Genomic DNA, 23,892 nt, shown 5'->3' with positions numbered 1-23,892 from the left:
TTCTCTGAAGTCTCTCAGCCCCACTCACCTCACAGAGTGTTTGTTGTGGGGGAGGAAGGGAAAGGAGAATGTTAGCTGCTTTGAGATTCCTGAAGGGGAATGAAATGTGGGGTATCAAGTCCAAACTCCTCTTCTTCTCTTCTTCTTTATCTCAATCACTTACCTTCACTTGTAACAACAGGATGCTCCACCCGCTGGCACTGGGAATCCTCTGTGGACACTGTTCCGAAGTATATCATCCCCAGACCTGTGACCAGTATCACCATCCAAATGCCATCCTGCACGTTAGCCATGTTTTCCTGTGCACTGGTCACATCTCTCTTAGCCGGGAACTCTTCTTGTCTTCAGATGCAAAAAGGCCCTAGAGAATGTCACAACATAATCACAACTAAACCAACAATGGCCAATCTTCAGTGACAGTTGACTCTTGAGATGTTGGCCCAAGGACCCAAAGTGTCTTTTGCCACTTGACCCAACCTCTTCAAGGGTGATCACCTGACACCTCCAAGTGTTAAGTGGTCCCTAATTTAGGATACTCAAAGACAGGACAATTTATCTTCCCCTCTTATAGGAACTAATTATTCTTATTTTAAGAGATTTATAGTCTGCTTTTTTAGGAGAAAGTCCTCCCAAAAGTGGTTTACTACATGCATGAAATACAAATCCAACTCATAAAATGTTCTTAAAATATACTATCAACAGTGACAGCAGAATCAAACACAACAAAGTAGCAACAATAAAACTTAGCCATGACCACTATTTATGACCTTGTGGAGAAGAAATCAGCATAAGGCCCGCTTTAAAAATGTGAGGGGTGGGGCATGCCTGATCTCTGTAGACTGACCGCTCTCCCCATCAACCGGAGGGCGCCCTTTGCGTGGCCACGCGCAGCACCCCCAATCCTTTGAGACTCCCGGCAGAACGCTCCTGGTCCACCTCCCCACGTCACAGCCCTTGAGGTTCCCGCCAAACCTCAGTTCAGAATGAACCCACTGTGACGGGGAGGCGGAGCCAGGAGAGCGGACCAAGAAGGGGTAGCCGTCACTCCTTTGCATATGAAGGGGGTGGAGCCTACTTGGGAGCCCCCAGTCAGCTCCAGAGCTTCACTCGCCCTACTCTCCCTTTGTTTATGCTCTTTATTTCAGGTTAACCTCTTTACAGGTATGTGGGCGCTGCTATGGTTGTTCGATGGTTGCTGTTAAAGGACTGGGAAGGGATTTCCCCCGCATTGGCAGGTTTCGCCTTCCCCGTAGCAAAATGTCACAGCTTTGGTGGTTTTAGGCCTTGGGTGGAATCCTTTAGTCTATCTTCCCTAAGTGCGTGCGTGTGTGTGTGTGAGAGAGAGAGAGAGAGAAGTGGTGACACATGCCTCCCCCCCCCACAGTGGTGATCCCACGGTTCCCTGTTAAAGGGGCTGTGTTGATGGGAGTCACTGGCCATATGCTGAAAGGTTGTCAGTGGACTCCCCCGTGTTGTGGTGAAATGGGGGTGGGCTCTGTGCTTAAATCCGCAGACAGATCTGTTAACCCTGATGTGCCCCAGATCCCCGGCTGGGGACTGGGAGCGATGAATGCCCAATGCCAAGGTCTAAGCTAGCTCTCAGAGTATGGGCTGGAAACATGGGTGCAGTCCTTTGAGTAAACTGGTCCCAAACATATAAAAATGTAATTATATTAGTTAAGTTTCTATTTTCATCATGTAGCCTTAAGGTAAGAGCACAGCGAATAATGCTGCCTGCAGTGGGAGAACCAGAAGAGGAAGGAAACATCCATCCAGCTTTTTTCTCCAAGAAACAAGTTATGGAAGCAGTAGCGAAAAAAAGTGTTGCATTTATACAAGTATCACTCTTCTTTAAAAATAGTCTATAGAGGTCCTTCAGAATGCATGTGTTCCAGGGCAGTGCATCTCTGCTATGAATATTCTATGAATCCGTGCTCAGAGTTTCCATGTGAGGGCTTTGTTTCATACATCTCTGTTATATATGTAGCAATGTTGTCATCCTTTTTATATAGATTGCCCAAGAGGAATATAAGAATAAATGAGACCTATTAGAGAATGCTGGTATTTGCACCAAGGCAAAGCTCCGTTTTATCTCTTAGCAGGAAATGATTCAATGTACTTTTCGTTTTTCTTTTTTGCTTAGCCACAAAAGGTGGCAATTGTTATGACACTGGCTTTGGAGCAGCGTCCTGGGAACCCTGGAATTGAGTGGAAGGCAAGCTTCTCCAAAAGACACAATCCCTTACAATGTGCAGGTGCACAAGGAACAATGGTGGGCCCCCCTCACCATGAGGGGCATGCATCCCTGCTGCTTCCCAAGGGGGGGGCGCTGAGTGCCAGGACTGAGGTGCCAGTGCAGTGCCAGGAGCAGTGGCTTGGCTCTGATGCTTGCTCCCACGCTTTGTCCCTTCTCCTGTCAGTAAGCGGCAACAGAGCCTGCCACTGGGAATCCATGGCCAGTATTGTCCAAAGGCTTCATGGAAAGGGGCATTCACTGCCCTCCATGGAGGGGCCAAGAAATGACCCTGGACACAAAGCAGACACTCTACTGCCAAACTACAGCCTTGCTCAAGAAATATGAAAAATGACTCCGGAGCAAATCCCATTAAATTCAGTGGAACTGATGTGCTCAGGAATGAAGCCATACAACCTAATGCTAACCAAGACTTCCCACACCAGCCCACAAATATTTGTTTGTTTGTTTGTTTTTGCTTGTTTGATGGAGCACAATAAAGGCCATACCAAAAACATACCATCTTTGTGGCAGCATCAAAGGCAAATACTTTGCTCCAAATATAAAGGACCGGTGTGTAAAGTTTCCTTCACACATTGTGGTTTGTTTTTAGGTTTACACTTTTGCACCTAAAACCTTGTCTAACTGAGATAAGCAGAGGCTTCAGGAATAATTTTCAGATTGCATCAGCTGTTCTGACAGCAGACAGACTAGATGATCACCTATAAACAAGCAGTAGGAATGCATTTCATATACTGCCAAGGAGTTGGCTGACCTCTGAGGTCTTTTCCAACTCTATGATTCTGTGACTGAGTTAACTGTCAGCCTTCACTGGTATATATATATATATATATATATCACCAAATGTCAGTGAGATTTGTTTTACCCTATACATATCAAACCTGCCTCCATCACCCAGCCCCAAAGAAAAAGCCTCTATCCCCATGGCTTCAATATTTCTGGGAATTTTGTATCTCTGCAAGACTATTCTCGGTTTGGCAATTATATAACATTCCAGCTTTACATGATACGGACACAACAGTCACTGCACTGAACTGAAGATGACTTAACAGCCAGCAAGTTGTTTCACCCACACATCCAGGGTAGCCTCTGCTTGGAAATAAAAGGCTACTCAGACTGATAAACAGAACAGGGCAATCCCATAAGGCAGCATGGAAAAAGTCACGAGGCAAATAATGCTTTCAACAAATGCTGATCACCAAACATAATTGTTTTATCAAGCAGCAGTCAAGGAAAGATTAATTGCTGTGGTCTTCCTAGAACTGATGTGCTAAACTCATAAAGTCTTCATCCCCCCCCAAAAAAAGGTTAAATCAGATAAAATATATTGGCTGAGAGGTGGGGGGGGGAAGGGGAGAGGGAGGGAGGGAGGGAGGGAGGGAGGGAGAGCACTAATAGCCTTGGAAAGCTATTTCCAAGATGTCAACTTATTCTTTAATTATGCAGAATAGGTTGACAGCCTGAGGAAACATTATGAGTTGCCTGTGAGAGCCTTATGACGGAAAGTTTACTTCTGGGAAAACTCCACTGACTTCTTCCTAAGCCTTCCACAGTGCTCAAAAAGTGCAGGGCCATCTAAGAGAGACCAGTCCTCTCCCTGAATTACGACAACTCTCTTAATGTGAAGAACTGGCACCTGAGTTTATTTGCTTTCCTCTTTCCTCTTCATCCCTTTTTTCCCTTTTGTGTAACATATTTTATTTTATAAGCCTGAGAGCAGGGACCATTTTGGGGTTGGGTTTTTTTATCTGTAAGCTGCTCTGGGAGTCCTGTCTGCTGAAGGAGGAGATAAAATACTTTCAGTAATTTATGTGCGCAGAGAACTGCAATTTGACTGTCTCCGTTCCACCAAGTATTACATTAAAAACAGAAGGTCTGACGACACCGTTCCCGAGAGTCTGCCTTCCTCTGAATGCCACATACACCAGTCCCTGGGAATCACGTGTCCGGTTACAGTCTGGTTCTGCTTGCAGGCTCTCCATGTGAGAACCAGGTGCTGGAGCAGACAGGGCTCATCTTTTGCTATGTTCTCAAAGCAACCTTTGAGACCAGGTATTTGTTCTAGAGCAGCTAATAGGAACAGGAGTCCACAAACGCAGCTGCCCAGCCACCAGTGGCAACCACAAGATGAATTCTGCCAACGGCTAATACTGAATGTCCACGCACAGACAACATACCCCTTCCAAAGGAGCTTCACCAAAATTTGGGGCAAAGTGGGGAAACGTGGAAAAGGTGTTAGAAATTAGCCAGGTGCCAGGCGCATTTTGCACACGCATCTCCTTTCCCAGGGCAGGAGCAATAAAACACAATACCAAAATGTGTGGATTTCTGAATAGGCAAGACTTCTGATAGCTCTGAGATATAAACTGGAGGAGGGGGGCTCCAAAAGTTTGTTTTAGGGTGAAGAGACCATCAAATGTTTATTTTCTATTCAGTTATTTCATAAACCACTTAACAGACGGTATCTCTAAACATTGCATATATCCTCAGCATCTACATATTGAACCAAGAGTTTGGAACTGGAGACTGATTTCAGCCATGCTTTTGACTTCTGGGGGGTTTTACTTCTCTGTGTCACGCAGGGTTCAAATGGGACCCTCCAGGTCTCTCTCTCTGCCCAGGGCACACACCTTCCTCAACTGCTTTTGTGTGGCTGGAATGTATCAGAAAACTACAAAATAATGCCTCTTGCTTGCCAGGATGGAAAGACGTGCAAAGATTGTGTGGCCTCTCGCTTCTGTGGGGCTGGACTGCAGCCTAGTGCACAAATGAAAGAGCTGCACCTGTTGCTCTCCCCACTTTTGTCCATGGCTCCACCCACCGGGGGCATGCGGCCCCCAGGTAGTTTGCCCATGAATCCTGGCCAGTGGCTACTAAATATATAGGCTGTGGAAAAGTCAGCGAATTTCCCTCTTGCATTGGACAAACATGCACTACAGTTCCATGCACGTACGGCACCAAAATAATTCCACCTCTGCTCCCCCCAGCCTCTACTATCTGTGCACATTTGGCGTCAAGATGGAGTGCAGTCATAGCAAGCAGGGCTGGCTCCCTCTAACCTCCACTCCCCGTTTGTCTGTTTCCACTGTCTTTCCAGTTGATTTTGTACTCCTTCCAGCTGGAATTAATCCTCCATATAAGACACGATTAGATAGTTTACAGTTTATGCTATGAAAACTGAACAGGGAATATGAGCAACCTCAGGCAAATCAGTCATTATCATCTATTAATCTGGAAGGCCACACAGAATGACTAAATCAATGAAGAGGCATTGAATGGTTATTTAGCTCCTTCTATTCTCTTTAACAGCATTTCACCCTCTTCTGAGTATGAATCACCCCTCCTGGTCAACAATTAATCACGAGATCGGTAAAGAACATATTTGTAACCCTAATGTGCAGAAGAGGTTCACAAAACAAGAGGCACTCAAGCTTTGACTAGGGAAATTGGTTTCTAAAAAGCTTTCTCATTTGCATTCTCTCTGCCTGCACTCCTCTCTGGATTATGTTGATGGTAGATGGCGAGATGCAGTAGTTAGCAAAGCCTGGCCACACAACCTTAATTAGTCATTCCTTATGCACAATTTCCCTAATCTCTTGAGAGACAGGTCAAAGTTATACTTCTAAAAATTTATAATCCATCAATTTGTGCACAGATTTTAACTCTGGCCACAACTGATAACTCACTGTAGAGCAGTCCCATTAAAATGGAAAATTCTGGAGAAAGTTGTGAATTTATCCTCTGCTGTTGCAAGCATTTGATGTCTTGTTTTTATTCACAAAATCATTTGCTCTCCACCTTTCTGGTTCAAAATGAACCACCAAAGGCCACTAAAGAATAAGATAAATGCACGAGAATAATACAACTGAAAACACAAATGGCAGACCTGGCTTTTCATTGAGAGCAAAACCACATCTAATATAGGCGGCAGCCCTATTGCTGAAGCAAAAGTTTTCCTGACTGAAAGCATTTCAGCCTTGTTTAGAATGTGTATTTGGTAATCTATGTTGCACTCCAGGAAGGACTGGAGGCCCCAGGGAAACAATGGCCCCAATCTCCATTCTTGTCAGGTGATCTAAAAGAAAGTCATAGTCAATGGTTCCAGTTACAGATAGGTAGCCGTGTTGGTCTGCCATAGTCAAAACAAAAAAATTTTTTCCTTCCAGTAGCACCTTAAAGACCAACTAAGTTAGTTCTTGGTATGAGCTTTCGTGTGCATGCACACTTCTTCAGATAGTCTTCAGATAGACTTCAGATAGTCAATGGTGTTAAAGCCACTGAGAGAGAAAGCTGAACAGAAGCACACTTCTCCTGCCCAGCTCCCAGGGCACATCATAAGCCAGGACAACCAAAGTTGTCCCAGTCCCAAACCTAGGAAAGAAACCAGACTGAAACAGAACTAGCTAATCAGTATCATCCAGAAATACCTGAAAACTGGGTCACCAGCCCTCACTTTAACTCCTTGCCCCGTGTTGGAATACTGGCGACTGGGTGGTAATTATCCAATAGAGCACCATCAAGAAAGGTCTTTTTAAAGCAACTATCTTACTCTTGCTTCTCTGCTGCCTTCATAAACAGAAATGTACAATTGCTCTTTCAGTTATATAGTAACAGGAGACATGCACACCCATGCTTCAGATCTGCATAATGAACAATCAAAACAAAAGCCAAGCAAAGATGGAAAGATTTAAAGGAATTTTGTCCTAACAAATCAGTTCAAGCAAACCAGCAGAAATCAAAATCCGGCTATCTACTGCATTTTTGTTGAGATGTTATTATCACTCTTTTAAAAAACAAAACAAAAAACCCCAATAAAAATAGGAAGGGGTAATGTCAGATTCTTTCATTTAACCCATTTGTATGAACGATTGTTAAAAAGCAATATGAATTCCACACACACTGAAACATGTTTAGCCCCATAAAGTATAATGACATTTACCACACTAATATCATTCACATCAATGGATGGCCCATAAATTCCACAACTCCCCCTGCCCATTTTGACAACCTTCTCCAAGCAAGCTCATAAAAGAAGCTGATTGTTCTCTCCCCCAGCCCTTTCCAGTATCACTTAATAGGTCTCTAAGGACTTTTACAGTCTTATTAAAGGACCATCTAGGCTTTACCATAACCGAGATGTAACCTGTGATTGATTAAGAACCCAGAATGTGGAAAGCCCTTTCTTTCTGCAGTGTAGTACAACTTCTGATCTCCAAGAGAAAAAATACATAACATTTTTTTTAAATCATCTAAAAATACAGTAAATTAATTTTGTGTTTCAACACAGGAGCATTTAAGCAACATAAAGAGCCCATCAGACAATCCAATCCAGGGTTTAACAGCCAAATACTTATTCCTCTGGAATTTTCCCCTCACACACATAATATAATATATTTAAAGCAGCTCTATCCATGCTACAATTAAGAGGTGAGACAGCTACAGTGATGCCAAAGGTTGCAGGCAGCTTTACCTGCAGCAATTGCATGTTGATTGCCCTCTTAGAAGACAAAGTCCAGCAACTGGAGGAACGTGCAGCTAGCTCCAAAGAATTAGAGAGCTGGAGCTCTTCTTGGAAGCAACAGAGCACACCGTCTCCACCAAGGAGGAGACAGGGGACTCCCCTGAGAAGGAGGCTAGTTCACCAACACAGGAGCCAGATATATGGAGAAACGTGACTCAAAGAAGTAGGAGGCCCAGGGTTCGCTCTGATTGTTTAGAAATACACAATCGCTTTGAGGTCCTCTCCCCTAGCATGGAAGACGAAGAGCAGACTCCATTTGAGGATCTCTCCCTCATTACAGTCGATCAGGTATATGAAGACGAGCAGCAAAGTCAGTCCTCAGGGAATGTGCAGGCGACCTTGGAACGGACAACTCACGGAAGAACCCAAACCTAAGAGGAGGCGTGTAGTGGTGATAGGGGATTCCCTACTGAGGGGAACAGAAGCAGTGATCTGTGGGCCTGACAAGATGTCTCGGGAAGTGTGCTGTCTCCCCGGGGCTAAGATCCAAGATGTAACTGAACGACTCCAAGGAATCATAAAACCCACTGACAAATACCCCTTCCTCTTGGTTCATGTGGGAACCAATGACACTGCAAGCAATAGCCTCCAGAAGATCAAAAGAGACTACGAAGCTCTGGGCAGGAAATTGAAGCAATTAAATGCACAAACTGTCATCTCATCTGTCCTCCCAGTTGAACAACGTGGCCCAGGGAGAGAGGGGAAAATAGTGGAAGTGAACAACTGGCTTCGCAAATGGTGTAAACAGGAACGGTTTGGATTCTTAGATCACGGACTGCAGTTTCTTGAAGATGGACTTCTGGCAAGCGATGGGCTGCACCTCACAACGGTTGGGAGGAATGTTTTTGCCAAAAATCTCAGAAACCTCATCAGGAGGGCTTTAAACTGACTAATGTGGGGGAGGGAGACAGTGCTCCTGAAGGTAGGAGTCTATCAATTGATGAAGATGATCATCCAAATGTCATAGACCAAATGGAGCAAACAGCATGCAGACCTAGTGGTGGGAGGAAAAAATCCTTAAATAAGAGACACGGGGGAATGATTAATGGACTTCAATGTCTGTACACTAATGCGCAAAGCATGGGAAATAAACAAGATGAGCTTGAGCTCTTGGTACAGCAAACTAAATATGACATAATAGGCATCACTGAAACCTGGTGGGGTAAGTCCCACGATTGGAATGTAATAATGGAGGGATACAATCTATTTCAGAGAAATAGACCAGACAAGAAAGTAGGAAGAGTGGCGTTATATGTCAGGGATGTGTATACCTGTGAAGAGATCCAAGATTTAGAACCTCAAAGCCAAAGTGAGAGCATTTGGGTCAAAATTAAGGGAGAGAAGAATAACAGTGACCTCATTGTGGGAGTTTACTATAGATCCCCAAGCCAAACGGAGGACATAGATGATGCCTTCCTGGAACAGATGGCCAAGCATGCAAAAGGAAGGGAGATAGTAGTAATGGGGGACTTCAATTACCCGGATATTTGTTGGATGTCAAACTCAGCCAAGAGCATAAGGTCAAACAGATTCCTCACTGGCCTTGCAGACAACTTCATTGTCCAGAAAGTGGGAGAAGCTACAAGAGGAACAGCCATTTTAGATCTGGTCCTAACCAATGTTGATGACCTGGTTAGTGGGGTAGAAGTGGAAGGATCATTAGGCGCGAGTGATCATGCTCTTCTGAAGTTTACTATACAGCGGAAAGGAGCAGCCAAGCATACTAGGACTCAATTTCTTGACTTTAAGAAAGCCGACTTCATAAAACTTAGGGAAGTGCTGGGTGAGATCCCGTGGACAGTAATACTAAAAGGAAAGGGAGTTCATGATGGCTGGGAGTTTGTTAAGAGGGAGATAGTAAAAGCACAACTTCAGGCAATACCAATGAGACGGAAACATGGAAGATGCCTAAAGAAGCCAGGGTGGCTATCTAAAGAACTTTTAACTAAGATTAAAAAAGGATGTGTACAAAAAATGGAAAAGGGGGGAAACCACCAAAGAGGAATTCAAACAAATAGCCAGCACGTGTAGACACAAAGTCAGAAAAGCTAAAGCACAGAATGAACTCAGGCTTGCTAGAGAGGTTAAAAGCAACAAAAAAGGCTTTTATGGGTATGTTCGTAGCAAAAGGAAGAACAAAGAAACAGTGGGGTCACTCAGAGGAGAAGATGGTGAAATGCAAACAGGGGACACAGAAAGGGCTGAACTCCTCAATGCCTTCTTTGCCTCAGTCTTCTCCGATAAAGAAAACAATGCCCGACCTGAAGAATTTGGAGCAAATGATTCAGCAGAGGAAACACAGCCCAGAATAACTAAGGAGATAGTACAAGAATACTTGGCTAGTCTAGATGTATTCAAGTCTCCAGGGCCAGATGAACTGCATCCAAGAGTATTAAGAGAACTGGCAGATGTGATCTCAGAACCACTGGCAGTCATCTTTGAGAATTCCTGGAGAACAGGCGAAGTCCCGGCAGACTGGAGGAGGGCAAATGTTGTCCCTATTTTCAAAAAGTGGAAAAGAGAGAACCCAAATAATTACCGCCCAATCAGTCTGACATCAATACCAGGGAAGATTCTGGAGAACATCATTAAGCAAACAGTCTGTGAGCACCTAGAAAGGAATGCTGTGATCACCAATAGTCAGCATGGATTTCTGAAAAATAAGTCATGTCAGACTAACCTGATCTCATTTTTTGACAGAATTACAAGCCTGGTAGATGAAGGGAATGCAGTGGATGTAGCCTACCTTGATTTCAGCAAGGCATTTGACAAGGTGCCCCATGATATTCTTGTAAAGAAGCTGGTAAAATGCGGTCTTGACTATGCTACCACTCAGTGGATTTGTAACTGGCTGACTGACCGAACCCAAAGGGTGCTCATCAATGGTTCCTCTTCATCCTGGAGAAGAGTGACTAGTGGGGTGCCACAGGGTTCTGTCTTGGGCCCGGTCTTATTCAACATCTTTATCTTCTTCTTTTTTATAAGATATTTATTAAGATTTTTTATAATATTTGTTGTTGTTTAGTCGTTTAGTCGTGTCCGACTCTTCGTGACCCCATGGACCAGAGCACGCCAGGCACCTCTGTCCTCCACTACCTCCCGCAGTTTGGTCAGACTCATGTTTGTGGCTTCGAGAACACTATCCAACCATCTCATCCTCTGTCGCCCCCTTCTCCTTGTGCCCTCCATCTTTCCCAGCATCAGTGTCTTCTCCAGGGAGTCTTGTCTTCTCATGAGGTGGCCAAAGTACTGGAGCCTCAGCTTCACGATCTGTCCTTCCAGTGAGCGCTCAGGGCTGATTTCATTAAGAATGGATAGGTTTGATCTTCTTGCAGTCCATGGGACTCTCAAGAGTCTTCTCCAGCACCATAATTCAAAAGCATCAATTCTTCGGCGATCAGCCTTCTTTATGGTCCAGCTCTCACTTCCATACATCACTACTGGGAAAACCATGGCTTTAACTATACGGACCTTTGTTGGCAAGGTGACGTCTCTGCTTTTTAAGATGCTGTCTAGGTTTGTCATTGCTTTTCTCCCAAGAAGCAGGCGTCTTTTAATTTCGTGGCTGCTGTCACCATCTGCAGTGATCATGGAGCCCAAGAAAGTAAAATCTCTCACTGCCTCCATTTCTTCCCCTTCTATTTGCCAGGAGGTGATGGGACCAGTGGCCATGATCTTCGTTTTTTTGATGTTGAGCCTCAGACCATATTTTGCGCTCTCCTCTTTCACCCTCATTAAAAGGTTCTTTAATTCCTCCTCACTTTCTGCCATCAAGGTTGTGTCATCTGCATATCTGAGGTTGTTGATATTTCTTCCGGCAATCTTAATTCCAGCTTGGGATTCATCCAGCCCAGCCTTTCGCATGATGTATTCTGCATATAAATTAAATAAGCAGGGAGACAAAATACAGCCTTGTCGTACGCCTTTCCCAATTTTGAACCAATCAGTTGTTCCATATCCAGTTCTAACTGTAGCTTCTTGTCCCACATAGAGATTTCTCAGGAGACAGATGAGGTGATCAGGCACTCCCATTTCTTTAAGAACTTGCCATAGTTTGCTGTGGTCGACACAGTCAAAGGCTTTTGCATAGTCAATGAAGCAGAAGTAGATGTCTTTCTGGAACTCTCTAGCTTTCTCCATAATCCAGCGCATATAATATTATAATATTACAATAAAATAAAAAAAGAAAAAACAGAATAACAAAAATACAGAATAAAGAAACTTTTTTTAAAAAAGAAAAAAAACACATACATTTTCTTCTTTAAAAAATATATTAATTAAGATTTTTGAATTTAATACAATAAAAAAACAAAAAGTCAAAAAGAAAAAAAGAGAAACAAAAAGCAAAAAAAATTAAAAACACATAAAGTTCACAAAATCTATTTTTCAATAACATATTTCCCTAACCTCCTCATACCCCCCTTCCTTGTATTCCAATTCAAATTGTTAATTCAGCAAATCCTTATCTATAATTTTTAACCTATTTCTATGCTTAATTTAACATATTATTATTTTACTTTTTCTCTTTCATCCATTTCCTCAATTTATTTTTCAGCTCCTTATTTTCCTTTAATTTAGTCCGTTTTAAAACAAACCAATTTTACCTTCTCCAAACTTCAACATCAACACTTGTACCTCAGTACACATTCTTAAAACATTCTTTCTAAAGTCGACCCAGATTCCCTTCCACGAATTTCCCAAATTTCATACACATTACCAAAACAAAATGAAAACAAAAACACATTATAATTATGTACCCTTTGGATTCCCAAGCCCCACACCCCCCTTTCCCGGTTTCAGTCCCCCACAAATATCCACCAGTCTTAATCTAGTATTAGCCTGGAGATCTCACATCCGAGGCTCTTAATTCTCTCTCAATTCCTCTCTGCTGGTTTTTCTGATAGTCCTTAAAATTAAACACCAAATCTCGGAGAAGCTCTGGCCCTTCAGGATCCATATTTCTTCCAACCAGTCCTCCATACTTAAAGGTGGGGCCCAAATCTTGTTTCTTACTCCTTTCAAAACCAAATGTCCCCAAGGCTCCAACCTCCACCTTAAGCAAATTTGTAATCCTTAGGTCTTCAGATCTCCACATAAGGAGATATCTCCTTTTTTCCATCTCCAATTCAGGCCAGATTTTCCACATCAAGTTCTTATTTTCCTTCATTGCCATCATGTCAAACCTCAAGTCCTCTTTCATCATCTGCAGAATTACAGCTCCTCCTTCCTTTTCTTCAGGGACAACATATGTCTCCTTCTCCAAGTTCTCAATGTTGTCAAGTTTCTCTTTCTGTTCAGTTGGATAAACTTCCTGATTCAAATCCTTATCAGGTTCCATGATATTGTTTACAATTGCGTCCAGAGTTGTAACATTTATAGCCAAAACATCAATTTGGCCTTGTAACTTTCCCAAGAGAACAAAGACTCTGTCCAATTCAGCCTGAACTCTCCCTCCTCCAGCCATTCTTGTAATGTCCCAAAAACCCCTCTAGAGGGATTTTGGTTTCTTAATGTTCATTCCAGTTCAAATCCAAAAATCCAGTTAGTTTGTATTGGTTCTTCCTTGTTTTCAACAAATTGTAACAAAAATTGTAACAGATATAACCAGCAGAAGCAGCAGAAACAAAGTTCTCTTTTTCTGTCTTGACAGCTAATTTGACAGCTGTCAAGCTCTTTAGTACCTCATCAACAGGCTCTCTCGCGGAACACTCCCGGGTCCGGGAGGGTGACACTTCAGCTCCCAAAATTAGCTCTTTTATCCTCCAGCAAGATTTCTTATACTGCCAAACCGTGAAATTAAAGTCTTTTACCAAAGAAGGAAAAAAGAGGTTCTCTTGACCTTAGTTAGCAGGTCTTTGCTTTAACTTGTTTACAAGACAGGGAGGCAGACTTCCTTTTTACACCTTCCCCGATCGTGCCTAATTCTTTAAAAAAAAATATTTCTTTACGATACCAATTTCCGTAGTACTCACGGGTTGTTACTTTTAGAGTCCAATTGTTCCAAAGAAGAAGTCAGCACTCTCCGACCATGGCAATGCGGCTTCACTCTGCAAGAGAAGCAGTCGACTCTCAGCACTGCGCCGCTCACCCCGTCCCCCGTTCCGAAGCCTTTAAAAAGGCTCTTCACAGGTCGGGGGGCGCAAATGGTGCCCGCCGAGTCACCAGGTTCACAGGCTTCACCGCCTGTGATTTTTAAGGGTCCCCACGTCACCGCAGCGGCAAGACCCGATCCTACAGAGCCGATTCCCTCCGGAGCTCGGAGGGAATCCGCCATTAGCCGATGGCGCTAACCCGGAAGTCTCAACACACATACATTTTCAATTACTTGTTTTCTTTTAACTTGTTTCCCGGACCTCCTCATACCTCCCTTTTTTGTATTCCACCCCAAATTGTTAGTTCAGCAAATCCTTACCATTATATTGTTACCTATTTATGATCCTTTTTTTTTTTCATATTCTCTTAAAGCATTACAGCTGGAAACCACTTAATTTCAATCCAACATCATTCTAACACTCATTAATTTTACAATATTTCTGTAGATAATCTTTAAATTTCTTCCAATCTTCTTCCACCGACTCTTCTCCCTGGTCTCGGATTCTGCCAGTCATTTCTGCCAATCCCATATAGTCCATCACCTTCATCTGCCATTCTTCCAAAGTGGGTAGTTCTTGTGTCTTCCAATACTTTGCAATAAGTATTCTTGCTGCTGTTGTAGCATACATAAAAAACGGGACTTCCGGGTTGGCGCCATTGTTTAATGGCGGATTCCCTCCGAGCTCCGGAGGGAATCGGCTCCGTAGCGTCTGGGTCTGGCCGCTGCGGCGAAGTGGAGACCCTTAAAATCACAGGCGCGGATGCCTGTGAACACAGAGACTCGGCGGGCACCATTCGCGCCCCCCCAATCCGCGACGGAGCCTTTTTAAAGGCTTCGGAACGGAGGCAGGGTGAGGCGTGGTGCTGAGAGTACTCCCTCGTCTACGGAGTGAAGCCGCAAGCCATTGACAGAGAGCGCCAACTTCTTCTAAGATCGATTGGACTCTAAAACATCAACCCGTGAGTAATACGGAGATTGGAACCTTAAAAAAAAAAAAATTATTTTGGATCTGGAACGAGCGGGAAGGGGCTAAAAAGGAAGTCCACCCCCCCCTCTTTGTAAACAATTTAAAGCAAAGGACCGGGCAGCTAAGGTCGAGAGAATCTGTTTCTTGTTTTTTAATAAAAGATCTTGATTTCACGGTTTTGACATTATAAGAAGATTTACTGGAGGATAAAAAGAATTTTGGGAGCTGAAATTTCACCCCCCCCCCTAGACCCGGGAACGTCCTATGAGAAAGCCTGTTGCATTGAAGAGTTTGACAGCTGTCAAGTGAGCTGTCAGTCAGCTAGTTGTCAGCTGGAAAAAGAGAACATTGTTTCTGCTGGTTTTGCTGGTTTACTCGGTATAACTTGTTGAAAATAAGGAGGGCTGATACAAAATAACTGGACTTTTGGTTTTGAGCTGAAAGGAATATTAAGGAACTAAAATCCCCCTAGAGGGGTAATAGGGACACTACATCATAAAAATGGCTGGAGCATGTAAAATTCAAGCAGAATTGGACAGAGCACTTGTTCTCTTGGGAAACTTACAAGATGAATACAATGCTTTGTCTACAGAGGTTTCACTACTACACTGGACAGTAAATAACAGTTTTGAGCCTGATAAGGACTTGAAACAGGAAGCCCATTCAACTGAACAAATAAATGAAACTGAAAGAGTAGATACGATGGAGCAATATGTTGTTTTTGAAGAAAATGAAGGAGGAGCTGGAGGTTTGCAGGAGTCAAAGGAGAGTTGCAATATGAGGCCTGACATGATGATAAAAAAGGACAATAAAAATTGGATGCGGAAAGCCTGGTCTGAATGGGAGTCTGGAAAATGGAGAGATCCCCTTTGGAGGAGATCTGAAGACCTGAGGATTACAAATTTGTTGAAGGTGAAAGTTGGAGCTTTGGGGACATCTGGATTTGAAAGAAATTTGAAACAAGAGTTGGAGTACCCCATAGGCTTTGCTTTTAAGTATGGAGGACTGGCTGGAAGCAACATGGATCCTGTTGGGCCGGAGCCTCTCCGAGACTTGGGGCTTAACATCAAGGACTATCAAAGAGACCGGCAGAAAGGAACTGAGAGAGATATAAGGGCCTCGGACGTGAGATCTCCAGGCTAAATAAATAACATAAAGACTGATGGATATTGGTTGGGGACTGGAACCGGGAAAAGGGTGGGTGGAGGTTGGGAATCCAAAGGGTACATAAGTATAATTTGCTTTGTCTTTTTTTATATTTTGTTAGTGGTATGGAAATTGGGCAAATCATGGAAGGGAAATTTTGGTCGACTTTAGGAAAAAGGTTTAAGAATTAATGAGGTATAAGTATTGATGTGTAATTTGGATAAGGCAAAATTGGTTTTTTTTTAGATTAATTGAAAATAAGGCTGTTAAAAATAAATTGAGGAAATGGAAAAAAGAAGTAAAGTAAAATAATAGTATGTTAGAACAAATGTTAAAGCTAAGGTGAAGAAATAAGTTAAGGACTTGCTGAATTGACAATTTAAATTAGAATACAAGAAGGGGAGGTGTGAGGAGGTCTGAGAAATAAGGTTAAGGAAAATAAGTATTTGAAACTTTATGTGTTTTTTTTTCTTTTTCTTTTTTCTGTTAAGTTTTGAATTTTATGTATTTTTGTGTGGTTTTTATTTTGTTTATTTTTCTGTTTTTTTTTATTGTTATAAAATACCAATAAATATTTAATAAAAAAAAAAAGCATACATAAAAAACGTTCTGTCCTTCTTTGGCACCAATTGGCCGACAATGCCCAGAAGGAAGGCCTCTGGTTTCTTCAGAAAAGTATATTTAAATACCTTTTTCATTTCATTGTAGATCATTTCCCAGAAAGCCTTAATTCTTGGGCACGTCCACCAAAGGTGAAAGAATGTACCTTCAGTTTCTTTACATTTCCAACATTTATTGTCGGGCAAATGATATATTTTTGCAAGCTTGACTGGGGTCATGTACCACCTGTATATCATTTTCATAATATTCTCTCTTAAGGCATTGCATGCCGTGAATTTCATACCTGTGGTCTTATTCAACATCTTTATCAACGACTTGGATGATGGACTCAAGGGCATCCTGATCAAATTTGCAGATGACACCAAACTGGGAGGGGTGGCTAACACCCCAGAGGACAGGATCACACTTCAAAACGACCTTGACAGATTAGAGAACTGGGCCAAAACAAACAAGATGAATTTTAACAGGGAGAAATGTAAAGTATTGCACTTGGGCAAAAAAAATGAGAGGCACAAATACAAGATGGGTGACACCTGGCTTGAGAGCACTACATGTGAAAAGGATCTAGGAGTCTTGGTTGACCACAAACTTGACATGAGCCAACAGTGTGACACGGCAGCTAAAAAAGCCAATGCAATTCTGGGCTGCACCAATAGGAGTATAGCATCTAGATCATCTCGCCCTTATCTCTCTCGCCCTGACCTAGCCACTGTGATCCATGCGACGGTCACCTCCAGACTGGATTATTGTAACTCGCTCTACGTGGGGCTGCCCTTGAGACTGACCCAGAAACTCCAGCAGGTGCAGAATGCCGCGGCGAGACTCCTTATGGGGTCTTCGCTGCGAGACCACATTCATCCGGTGCTATATCAGCTGCACTGGCTCCCGGTGGAGTACAGGATCAGGTTTAAGGTGCTGGTTTTAACCTTTAAAGCCCTATATGGCCTAGGACCCTCGTACCTACGGGACCGCCTCTCCTGGTATGCCCCACAAAGAAACCTACGGTCTGCAAATAAAAACATCCTGAAGGTCCCAGGCCTCAGAGAGGTTAGGCTGGCCTCAACTAGAGCCAGGGCCTTCTCGGCTGCGGCTCCAATCTGGTGGAACGCTCTGTCACAAGAGACTAGGGCCCTGCGGGACCTGACATCTTTCCGCAGGGCCTGCAAGACAGAGTTGTTCCACCAGGCCTTTGGTCAGGGCGCAGCCTGACTCCCTCCTCTGGCAACCTGCACAGAGTTTTGCTTAATGGTTGCCATCAACTTGATTTTAATTAATTTTTATAATGAAATATTTTTAGAATGTTGGTTTATTTGATTGTTTGATTATTTGATTGTTGTTAGCCGCCCTGAGCCCGGCTTCGGCTGGGGAGGGCGGGATATAAATAAAATTTTTATTATTATTATTATTATTATTATTATTATTATTATTATTATTATCAAGGGAAGTAATAGTGCCACTGTATTCTGCTCTGGTCAGACCTCACCTGGAGTACTGTGTCCAGTTCTGGGCACCACAGTTCAAGAAGGACACTGACAAACTGGAACGTGTCCAGAGGAGGGCAACCAAAATGGTCAAAGGCCTGGAAACGATGCCTTATGAGGAACGGCTAAGGGAGCTGGGCATGTTTAGCCTGGAGAAGAGGAGGTTAAGGGGTGATATGATAGCCATGTTCAAATATATAAAAGGATGTCACACAGAGGAGGGAGAAAGGTTGTTTTCTGCTGCTCCAGAGAAGTGGACACGGAGCAATGGATCCAAACTACAAGAAAGAAGATTCCACCTAAACATTAGGAAGAACTTCCTGACAGTAAGAGCTGTTCGACAGTGGAATTTGCTGCCAAGGAGTGTGGTGGAGTCTCCTTCTTTGGAGGTCTTTAAGCAGAGGCTTGACAACCATATGTCAGGAGTGCTCTGATGGTGTTTCCTGCTTGGCAGGGGGTTGGACTCGATGGCCCTTGTGGTCTCTTCCAACTCTATGATTCTATGATTCTATGGTCTAGTTGAGATTCCTGCATTGCCCCAGGGGGTTGGCTTGATGACCCTCAGGGGTCCCTTGCCACTCTACAATTCTTGGTGCAGGCTTGTGCAGAGTTTTAGGTACAAGTTGGATGCAAAGGGTGCATAGGATTAAAGCCCATCTTATGCACCGTCGGCTCAGGAATGATGAGACTAGATTGCTGTTGTGCAGTCCTGTTTTTTAAATAAATGTTTTCCTTTTCAGATAATACACAGCACAGTGAAATCACAATAAATAAACCTCCCCATCAGTAGTTTCAAGCACTACCTCAGGTTCCACATAATATCTGTACTGCATTGTTTACTGTGACAGAACCAGCACTTTGGAACTCCCCGCCTATTGCAACAAAGCACATGCCTTTGCTAGACTCTTTTTGGGCACCTGCTAAAAGCATTCTTCCTTGGGCAAGCACACCTAGATGCTTTGGAAGTTGAAGTAATTTTAATTTTAATATTTTAGCTTTTGTATGTTTTAAGGTAGGATTGTTAATTTTTCTTGATTTTACTGCTGTGGGTTTTTGTTTTGTTTTTTGTTTTGGTAAACCACTTTGCAGGTTTTTAAAATTAATTTTATTAAATACATAAACAATAAATATAAATAAAATAACACAAGCCAAAACACAATCCATCCTGTAGATTTAAGTATCTGTCCATAGTCGCCTGCTTGTTATCAGAGGCCCAGATTCCACATTCCTTTGTAAGAAAATATGAAATAACGTAAAACCGTTTTTGCAGGCAAAAATAAAATAAAAATCAATGTGGGGGGGGGGAGAAATTTTCCGCACCGGGTCCCACCTGGCCTTCCTACGCCTCTGCCCACAACCCTCCTCAGTGGCAGCTCCCAAGCAGGATGCCCAGGAAGAGCCGGGAGGCAGCGACCGCTCCGCTTGGGACTCTGATAAGAAGTAGGCGAAGAAGGGGGTGAGCGGGGGGGGGGCAGGGAGGGCGTCGGAGGGGGAAGAGGGGGGAAAGGAAAGAAGGGCAAGGAGAGGCAGCTGCTCTCGATCCAATGTTGAGCCAGCGGGGCTTCAGGAGGCGAGCCAGTCGCCAGCATGCAGCCCGGGGGGGGAGAAAGGGGGGACGGCAGCAGGAGGGACAGCCTCAGCCTGCCCAAGCCAAAATCCCAGACATATGCTTAAATATTAAAAAAAATTCCCCTGGATGCCCGTGTTCTGTGTACAAGATGACCCCCAATTTTTTACTAATTTTTTTTAGCAAAAAAACCTTGTCTTATACATGGGAAAATACGGTATATCCTTGATATACAGACTCATTTGGCATTATGCCAAGCCATACACAATCTTAACAATGGCTTGGCATGGGTCTGAACTGAAAAAGCAGTAGTTAAGATTGTTCTTTCTCCCAAGGATGTTGCACTATAAAAATCAGAGCTGACTTAGGAAGCTAAACACTGCAAGGATGAAAAACAAGCTGAGAAGCTGCTGTAAGCCAAGGTTTGCCCATTGTGCATTTGGAAACTCAAACCATGATGTGGTTCTAAGCAAAAACAACCAACCCCATAATTTAGCATGGCAATTGTCTGAAATGCACCAGTGCCGCTATCAGAATGACTTGGGCTGATGTCAACCATACAGATCTTTCAGAAAAGTCTCTTTTCTATTGTTTGTATATGTAGGAGCACAAGTTCATATTCTAGCCATAGTTGGCATAATTGTACAGACTGACTGGAGCAATGGAATCAAGCCTTGTATTGCACTGGCAGTATCCTTAGTGATTTTGGGATACGTTTTTAAAGTTCAAAGACTAGGAAATTGGAGGGTGTGTTTTCAATGTGGTAACACAGTACTTAAAATAGAAGGGCTGCACAAACACCCAAGATAATTGCTCTCTGAAATAACAGTGGCAGAAAACAACAGCTGCTGTTTGGACACATCAATGTTCAGTTTTTCTAGGATGTCCTCAATCTATGAAATGTTCAAATCAGCATTGCCCCTTCCCAACAACATAAAAAATAATCAACTTTTTCTTGTCCTGTGATCAACAGCCATCTCTGCCTTGGTTTTCAATTGAAAAACTTTTAAGATGAATAATGCATTATAGAGCTAAAAGCAAACATATTTTAATATGGGGAAAATGTCATGAAAATGAATCTACATTTTTTGAATTGAGTAGAATTAAAGGAATTTCCCACTTAAAAAAAAAAATCAGAATTCCACACCTGTATTCATGAAACTATTTTCCTTTGAAATGAAGTACATTAAATGGAAGGTATTTTTGTTGTGCCAAGTGAAGAGAAAACCACTCTAGATGCTGTACAGCTAATAACTAAAGATATTCATTTTAACCCCCCCCCATCAATAGGAAAACTGACTGCAGCAATGTGGAATTGAGATCAAATGCAAAATACCGGGTGGAAGCTATTAGGCATGACTCCACTTGCAAGAAATCATCCCTTTGCTGAGTGAGACCTTCTCTTTTTCCAGTAGAGCAAAAAGTCAACAAGGTCAGCACAACCCCACAACAGAAAACCTACTAGTTGTTAAGATTTTAAGAAAGGCATGACCATTATTGTGCATATAGCCAAAGTTTAACAAGGCAATAATGATGTGAATGACTGGTAACTGCTTAGATTCAGTAGGTTGGTCTGACACAGTCAAAACATATATAAAAAATAAAAAATTGTCCAGTAGCACCTTAGAGACCAACAAAGTTTGTTATTGGTACAGTGGTACGTCGGGTTAAGTACTTAATTCATTCTGGAGGTCTGTTCTTAACCTGAAACTGTTCTTAACCTGAAGCACCACTTTAGCTAATGGGGCCTCCTGCTGCCGCCGCTGCACAATTTCTGTTCTCATCCTGAAGCAAAGTTCTTAACCTGAGGTACTATTTCTGGGTTAGCGGAGTCTGTAACCTGAAGTGTCTGTAACCTGAGGTACCGCTGTATAAGCTTTCGTGTGCATGCATACTTCTTCAGATACCAATGGTAACTGCTTAGTTTGTAAGCCCACAGGCAGAGACAGCTTTGTTTTAATTGACTGTATACAAGTCACCCTGGGAGCAGGATATGAACAAACGCCAAACAAATCTCACACTAACTACTTGTGCAGCTTATGCACAATCACTGTGCAGAACAGGCAAAGCAGTTACATGAAGCACAACACTGCTGTGATTTTCCACCTTTGTGTTAACCACAGAGAACACACAGTCCCCTTTTCTTGGTGTTATATTTTTGGTCATTACTGTGTTATGTATTTTTGTGTTTTTATATTGCAAGCTGCCCTGTAATCCTCGGATGAAGGGTGGTGTAGAAATTTAACAATAATTTTAAAACCTAACATTTCCAAGACTGCCTCTCTTGGTGTTCCAGACAAGCTGGCTAAGTGTCCAGACTCAACCCAGGGTCTGATCAACTCGATACCCAGGTCACCTAGGAAGAAACATTCTTGGGCGCACATTGTAGACAGTTCAGCTGGGCATCTAAGCAGGCAATGCCCACCACATTTGGGGTGGGGGGACACAATTCATCAATATTTGACAATGAGTTTGGAAATGTGTCCAAGATCTTGAAAACCAAAAAATGCTGCAGCCCACACTTCTGGGTTTGTGGGCAAGGAACTCGGGGAGGGGGGTTCTGATTGTTGTTTCAATGTTAACAATCACAGTCTGATTTTTCTAACTAATTTCCTGGCAAAAGAGTTATCAGGCGTTATATTCCATCCAGCAAACGTGCTGTTGTTTTCTCAATGTCCAGATTCTGAGCACATTTTGGCAGCGCAAGTTAGCTAAATATGCACTAGAATCATAGAACTGTAGAGTCCTTAGGGTCATCTAGTCCAACCCCCTGAAATGCAGGAATCTAAACTAAATCATGCATGACAGATGACCATACAAGCTCTGCTAAAAAAAAACCCAGTTAGAAATTCAACAACATGTTAGAATTACTTCTGCTTATCTAACGCTCCCTCGTCCAGCAGGTATATAAATCCCATTGATTTATGTAGTGCCACTAGCACATGACATTTTACAGAGTCTTAAACAAAAGGAAGTCTGGTCTCTGCCCATGAAGCTTACAATCCAAACTAAATTTCAGTAAAATACCAATATACTCAGAAACAGGTTGTAGGATCCGTTGTATATTGCATTACACTTCACTGCTCACCAATTATATAAGACATCTTACTAGTTACCTATTCATTAAATGTCTTCTGGGTCAGGGGGATAATGAGGAAAATGTCACAGGAAGAAAAGTGAGTTCCTCCTCCCCCCCCCTTGAAAGGCACAAACGTAATTCCCAGAACAAATTGCCCGCACAGGATGGAACAGGATAGCATAGGATGCTCTGTACTTGCAAACAGCAATCTGTTATTCACATTTTAATATCTTCAGTGTCACCCTCCAGCATAACATGTACAATTAAGAAGAAATAGAAAGATAATTTCCCCCCTATGCAAACGTTAAGATGCACACAGCACCAGAAGAAATTGCGTCAACCACTCAACCAACTTTAAACATTTTCATTAATCTTCAACACCTTCCGTCACTATTCAAATGCTAATTATGTGCAGTCTTTGTTTTCCCCAGCTAGCAGCAATTTCATCTGGAAATAGAAATGGAGTAATTATGAGAAGGGTAGCTCAGAAATGTGAGACTTGATACTTCTTGAGGACATGCACAGACCCCAAGACTGAAACACAAAGTCCAACCCCACCTGCAACATATCTCTGTGTGTCTATCTCAATCAACTTTCTTTTTCAACACACAACACCCACCCAGGGACTTCAATCTTGAGTGGGGAAAGAGTCAATTTGATGCTCAAAGTCTCTACTCCCCAAAGCTGCTTTTTGACTAACAGGAGGAAAGATGAAAATACCCAAATCTTTTTTTAAAAAACAACCACTCTCAAAGAGAAGCCGAGAGCAAACCAAAAAAGGGGGGCTCTGAATGGGAAAGCAGCCAGAGTACAAAGGGTTAAGGAGTGCCCCTGCATTCTCCTCCTCAAGACTGCAGCCTCCTATGGTTGCTTTCAAAGTCAGGGAAGCATAGGTGGAATCCACACACATATAAAAAAATGCTGTGAAAATTATTTTTTAAAAAAGTTTTGGAAAATATATTGAATTTGCCATAGCTCACCATTGCCATCTAATGTCACATTTGTATATTATACTTTACAACACACTTAAAACATTTTATTCGCAGCTGTATAGCTGAGTCCATAGTTTCAACCTGAGAGGCTGTACTAAAATGGATCTTTTTAAATCACTGTTCATGGACGGAATCAGCAAAGCCTAAAGGATCCGAAAATTATTCCGTCC

The 23,892-nt window shown here is 42.7% G+C and overlaps 1 protein-coding gene across 6 annotated transcripts in view; it reads right to left on the bottom strand.

Moving 5' to 3' along the window:
• The window catches only part of SEMA5A (semaphorin 5A), a 163,443-nt gene that overhangs the window by 95,398 nt on the left and 44,153 nt on the right, over positions 1–23,892 (bottom strand). For all 6 annotated transcript variants that reach the window (XM_053397508.1, XM_053397510.1, XM_053397505.1 and 3 more), the window contains exon 2: positions 164–361. In XM_053397508.1, coding sequence (XP_053253483.1) covers positions 164–293 — 130 coding nt within the window. In that variant the 5' untranslated portion in view covers positions 294–361. The remainder of the gene's footprint in view (positions 1–163; positions 362–23,892) is intronic.

Source organism: Podarcis raffonei, chromosome 7 (assembly GCF_027172205.1).
Source record: "Podarcis raffonei isolate rPodRaf1 chromosome 7, rPodRaf1.pri, whole genome shotgun sequence".
Classification (NCBI taxonomy): Eukaryota; Metazoa; Chordata; class Lepidosauria; order Squamata; family Lacertidae; genus Podarcis; species Podarcis raffonei.
Note: the sequence above shows the minus strand (reverse complement) of the source record. Positions and strands in the feature narration are given on the sequence as shown.